At 45.6% G+C, this 6599-nt stretch overlaps 1 protein-coding gene across 1 annotated transcript in view; it reads right to left on the reverse strand.

Moving 5' to 3' along the window:
• ptch1 (patched 1) overlaps positions 1–6343 on the reverse strand; it is a 47731-nt gene extending 41388 nt beyond the window's left edge. The window contains exons 1-2 of the mRNA XM_044026440.1: positions 5822–6343; positions 4052–4244 (exon numbers count right to left, since the gene is read on the reverse strand). Coding sequence (XP_043882375.1) covers positions 4052–4244; positions 5822–5992 — 364 coding nt within the window. The 5' untranslated portion in view covers positions 5993–6343. The remainder of the gene's footprint in view (positions 1–4051; positions 4245–5821) is intronic.
• Between the last annotated feature and the right edge of the window lie 256 nt (positions 6344–6599).

The following is a 6599-nucleotide window of genomic DNA, read 5'->3' on the forward strand; positions in this document are numbered from 1 at the left end:
GTTACAGGACAGGCGTAAACTTCAATCCAGAGAATTATATCAGATTCAGTGCCCTCTGCTGGAGGACAAAGGTCAACATATTTAAAAAATACAGATACAAGAAATGAATGCCTTACTAATCACTTTATCAACATCTAGCTTTTGAGATGCATCGATGTCCACACATTTGAACACATGCACAAACATACAAACATATACAGGATGCAAACGGGGCTTGGTGACAGCTGCGACTTCTGCTGCATGTCTTCCACCCCCTTCTCCTCTGCTGTGAGTCTTCACTCTGCACCCAGGCCACAGGGTGAGTATCAGGTGAGGTTTTAAATAGCGGGGCCTCTACGAGATGACCTCAGGGTCCCAGGGGTCTTCCCCCGTGGCCCATGGCCTCTACTGCCCCCACCCCAGAAAGCTCTCTGGGACTAGAGGCCTCTCCTCTGTCTGTGGGTTGTAGCCTCAAGGCTTCAACCCACAGACAGAGGATGCCCTAGTCCAGACCATAAATCAGGGGACCATAAACTAATTGAACTAAATTCGCTCATACATCTCTGTGCACCTCAGCACTAGTTCATGTATGATGAAAATAAAAGATGTCTTCTGAATGCTATAGGCCCCATTCTCTCTTTAGTGCTAAAACTACAGTGAAACCACAACTCAGCCCAGATTACTGTACAGCTCAAGCTCATCTGCTTTGGCCCCAGTTTCAACTTCAACCCTTGCCCAAAGCTCAAGCTTCAAAAGCCCCAAGTTCTCCTCCCTGTGCCATCTCCCCCATCAACATTGTAGCGCCGTAACCACACTGCTCCATCTCCAGTCGTTAGCTGTAGGCGTCTGGACTCGCTTGAGTTCAGTTTGAAGACGTTTCACCTCTCATGCTTGTTCAGTTCTGCTAAAATCGCCCAGCCCCTTTCTTTCTGCGCAGAAATGGAGCAGAAGAGTGAACGTCCATCCTACAGGAAGGCAAATGTTTATGCGATACTGTTTTAATTAGAGGCAGGCGGTGCTGCTATTTTCTTTACAATTTGGCCAGTGTTTGCCTTAACCCAGAATGCCAAGGGATGGCTCCATTTCCCAGTCGTAGCCAGGAGGAACTCTAAAGGGGTCTTTTTCCTGTCTTTTACGTCTTTGCTCCCTGAACGTGGCTTACAGTTAATCATCGCAAGATCATCTGAAATCATCTGCAATCTGAAATTGAGAATGTATCTGAAGTCGAAACAAAGGTCAACGGGCACGAGTTCCGACACTGAGGGAAGTACTTGAGAGCAGAAAGTCACATTAGTGTGTGGGGCGAGAGTGAAACTAGAGGACCACAATACTACAACTTCCTATTTCAGCTAATAATTTCCTGTGAGTGGAAATAGTACAGTGGATATAAACAGCGCTTATCTGCGCTGTAGATGCAATCTGCACTAAATACACACAGTGCATTAAAAGCCAGGCTACACAGGAATAGAAAAAGACTTTTAAAAATATTACCATCACTATAATTCACTAAATGCTAGACAGTTTCTCTTCTTTGTGCAGCCATGCATCTGACTCCCAATTGGTCTCTGTCGCTTTGTCTAATAAACAGAACTTCCTGTGTCTGAGTGTTTATAAACAGTGCAGAGTGAGCGCTGTGTGAGAAGATGTGAGAAGAGACAATCCCCGCAAAGGCTGTGGCACGTGAGAGAGTGCAGAATAAACACACCGACAGACTCCGGTGTGCAGTTAATGGTTGTCTGTCGTAGACCTCAGCCACCTCTGCACGAAAAGAGAGCAGGTGATGACAGACAAGAAATGAGATCACAAATGTAAAAACACTGCTCCAGTCAATTCTCAGGTAATTGAGAGATCAAATATGAGATGGGAGTATTGTGTGTGTGCGTGCGTCTACAGGCCACACAGCTTCCAAGCGGGGTCGTCCATGGGTCGCCTGCTGAGGGCAGTTCCAAATGAAACATAAACAGCCGTGCTGTCCTCTTCTCTCTCCTCTTTTTCCTCTCGGACGATGGGCCAGTCCCCCAGCACGGCCCAGCACAACATTACACAGTCCAGGCAGAACTAATCTATCCCTCAGCTGTGCAGTCTAATCTAAACAAACAGATCTCTCCCTACCAACATCTGGAACCCCTCACGTACCGGGACCTAGGAAACCACGGCAGCCCAGTCTCTTTGTCAGTGTCTGTGTGAGTGTGTGAGCAGATCTCTGTGTATCGGTGTTGTACATGTCTAACAGAGGTCGCAAGAATGGTTCAGCCGTTTGTCATGTTCATAGAGATCCACTTTTTTGAAATAGCTTCTATGAAAAGACGAAGGGAAGGAAGTCTGAGCAAATGCAACCACTGTATTAGGAGCTATTACATTAAGTCCTTTGTGAAATTATTCTTCTGTTCCATTACACTATGGATTATTTTGTGTTTAAAGAGCCTTTTCTGAGAGCCAGTGATATATTGTGTCATAATAAGCATCTTACATGGTACTACATGGTACTTACTACTGTACCAGGTTAATTCCAGTCATCTCTGCCACAAAGAAACCTAAGTAAGACTTATAGGGGATACATCTATAGCCATTACAGTGTGCAATCACTTAACATCACAATGACAAGTTAAGGACAGAAAGTTGTCTATTCCAGCTTTAAAACATGCCTAATAATAACAAAATAATTCAGGGAACAAGATACATTTACATTCTTCAATTGCATTCATCGTCTTATTTAGCTTTCCTCTCAAAAGAAGCAGCGATTCCAGAAAAAGTTGACAGTTCGCTCCGTTCCAAGCATATTCTTCATTTTATTTGATAAACGCAGAATTTATGTCAGCAGTTACTTTTCTGTCAGTTGATTTCTCGACTAATCCATTACAACCCTCACTTTGCAATAACTTCTGTCTGATATGGTGCCCCTCGCTGTAGCACACATGACCATGGCCTGAAATGTTCACATGGAGTGAAAACATTGTGTTCCTCTGACTTCAGTCAGGAGTCCTCTACTGAGGAAGCTCTACCCTGACTTTAACTGCCGCCAACTGTGCCTGCACCACACATGAGAAGAACACGCTGTCTGTCAAACCCCTGCAGCAGTAACACACAAGGAGAGACCAACAACCTGAGGAGGAGGCGGAGTGTGTTCGATCTGCTCAGAAATCATTTGCTTTAATGTTGGATCTTCCCTTTTCTTTATTTTGGAGAGTAGTAGTTTGAGAGAAGAGGAAACATATAAAAACTATGCATTCATAACAATGTTTTGTTTCTTTAATATGACCAAAAATGTGTGCTCAACTTCTCAGCGACAAAGTCTGCTCCTCCATTCATGACTCCCACAGCACACTCTGGCCCTGAGTGCAGGAATGCACATCAAAGGGAAGGGAAAAAAAGCACAGCCCCTTCCCCTTACCCCCCAAGCACCGGCCATAAGCACAGTTCCCTATTCCTCGAAAAAATTCACTCTCCATAGGTTGTTTTTTTTCCTTCTTTTCTTTAAAGAATCAACAAGTGAGTAGAACATCCACTCCACAAACACAAGTTCCTGTCCTCACTCCACGTTTTCCCTGCAGCCGGAGACAAATCTTTTTGGAAAGTTGAGAGCTGTCCAAAATGGGACCACACACAGTCTCTGAGCATTCAACTGCTGGGGGCAGGCAGGCAGGCAGGCAGGCAGACACACACTCACACACACTCACACACTCTCTCACAAAATGGCGGCTTTGACAAAAATTTCCTCTACCCCAAAAGCTGCTTATGAACTTAATTACAACCTTAGTTCTGCGAGCAGTTAGAGCCACATCTTGCACATCTTGTGCGTGCATCTCACATGGTTTGACATGCAGCAAATACTGGATATATAAAATGATTTGCAGGCTTCAATTGGCCACCTGCCAGGGCGTAAACAATAAACAATTCCCCAGGCTAGTTTTGCAGCAATAACTCTGTCTTCTACCAATCTAAACCATCTTATGCCCTTCAGAACATGCACTATCAAATCATATAGCTCAAGATAAGTGAAATAAAGAACAGTTCTCACAGCTTTCTGTCAAACACATACACACAAACAGTAGAATTAACCATAGTGTCTTACCTTCCACCCAGAGTTTCTCCACGTCCGTCTCCAAATTTGCGGCTCTTAAGCCGACAGCGAAAGCTCCGAAAATCATGAGGCCGACAACCAAAAACTTTCCGCAGTTCTTTTGTATGTAACAGCCCAGCCTAAATAAAAGTCTCTGGAACTTTGCTCTCAGCCACAGAGGTGCTTTTCTCCCAGTCGCCTTCCCCTAAAAAAACAAACAAAAAAAGTCCTTAAATTAAATTCAAACACAAAAATCAGTACTTGCCTGGATAGACGCTGGGTTTAACAGAAACACAGGTAACAGACAGGTAAAAGACATGACGGTCACAGGTGGTGTGACCATCAAGGGTATGTGTTAATATCAAAGAGTAATACTATTAAATATCTTTACTATAGGCACTAAAGGAGATGGCTGAGCTCACTACATGTTGTGATTATCTGTGAGACGACAAAACGCTGTACAAAGAAGGATTTTAAGGGACATGAATTGGAGCTGTGATCAGAATCACGAAACACAATGGTCGTCTCACTCTGCTACACTAAAGTGACTAAAACATACACATCTGTCACTGGAGGACTCCCCACGGCGAGAGACACCAGTTGTGTCATATCAGTAACATGTATAAACTGTAACCTTAGCAGGATGTGTGCAAAGGAAAGACATCTTCATTCCCTGCAGGTCATCTGCTCACAGGCTGCTCCACTTCTGTCACTTCCCTGATACAGTGATGACTTCATTTTAACAGGTCGGTGAAGGTCTCCATCAGGTACAGAACAGGAGATGCACATAACCTTGTGTCTATTTTACACTGATATGAGCAAAAGTATGAAAACTACTGCTGCACAACAGACACTATATTTAAGGAGTTATGTAACGTATTATACATCAAGTGCAAAGAAAATGTGCAAACCCACAAATACCACACACGTTTGGACCATGCACTGAGGACAGCCTAAACAAAGCTTTATCCCTAACCTTAAGCACAACCAGTTAATGACTAAACTTAACCTCACCACAGTTCAAATGTTAAACCCTAAACTTAACCAGTTTCTCAGTTTCCACCTCATTTAGACCAGGTTTTGGTCTCCGTGAGGACTACTGGTCCTGACAAGGTCAATGTTTATGCCAGAAGAGGTAACTACAGAGGTAACAAATCCAAGTGCAGACACGCGCACACACACACACACACTCCAGCCCGTGTGTTCCGGCCTGCATGGGGAGTGGAAGAGCCATCACAGTCTCACAATATTTGTGAACGAAAGAGGGCAGCCACATGGATTTGACTGTTTTTCTTTTTTTCCCCCCAAAGAGAGTCGGTCATGGTCACTCACTGTTACACAAACTTTATTATATTAATCTCATCCAGTTAAACGTTTTACGTAGCTTATGTGCAGCTTGAGTTTGTGAAAGAGTCCCTGGTTGTGCAGTGAGTGCGGGTGGAAGCTGCGTGTTTTGCTGTGTGTGGATGGGACCGTTATAGGACTGACTGCCTGGATGTTGCAGTATAAGCAACAATCCTGTGGTTGTATGTGCGCATCTAACTCGTTTGGCATCTTTGAGCAGAAGCCGGCAGCACAAGAAGACTCCGAATTCGGAATATAAAGCAGAACAACTTGAGGCTCGGTACAACCTAGTGGTCTAACCCCCGTGCGTACCCCCCTCTTGCCCTTGCCTTTCCCGTTACCTAGCAGCGACTGGACATAGTTTGGCCACTTTATATGGTTGATACAATGAAACCGGGAGCATGAAGCTCCTTCTCGACTACGACAGGAGATACGCACCTCTGATATTTGCTCCAAAGCAAAGCCGGCATCGCAGTAACTCGGCCGCTGCAAATACTCCAAATCCAGCGGCGTGCTGCGGGAGTAGTCCCCCCTGTTCCTCCGCGTTACTCTCGGCCGATCGGGGTCTCTGTTTTCCTGCTCGGAGGGCGCATTAGCAGCCGAGGCCATGTTGCGGGGAATGCGAGAGGGTTACCGTTTCCCACTTTATGGTATTTCCCCGAAAGCGTGCAGCGATATCCCAAGGCAGCAGAGTTTCACTCTCGGAGATCTCACACCCGTGAAGTAGGACTTCATACTCCTGTTGGAGACGGCGAGTCAAAGTCTGCGCCTTCCATCCCAACATTTCGTGATCCGGAGGTCTCCGCCGCTTCCACCGCACTCACCGAGTCTCTGGAAAAAAAGTTAAGTTTCTTTCAAAAAGCGACGTGCGCAACGTGATTCCCATACACGAGTCAGAAAGCTCGATGGTCGTGGTGGCATTCTGGTGGAGATCTATGTGGTCTTCCCTTGGGCCGCGCGTCACGGCCAACTCTGAGATTCAATAGAAGAGGAGAAAAGACCTCTCTCCATTTGGAGGCAGAGGGGGAGGAGGAGGGCTGAGAGGGAGGAAAAAAGACTCCAGATCCCGCCTCTAGGGCTGTCAGATTGCAGGGCTTTCTTGCATCTGATTGGTTCCAGAAGGGCAAAAATTACTCAGCAAACACGACTATTATTAGCTGCTTAGCAACAGCTCACTAAAGTAGAGAGACCACCCAGGCAGAGAGACCTCGTGTGC

This window comes from Solea senegalensis, linkage group LG5 (genome assembly GCF_019176455.1).
Source record: "Solea senegalensis isolate Sse05_10M linkage group LG5, IFAPA_SoseM_1, whole genome shotgun sequence".
NCBI lineage: Eukaryota > Metazoa > Chordata > Actinopteri > Pleuronectiformes > Soleidae > Solea > Solea senegalensis.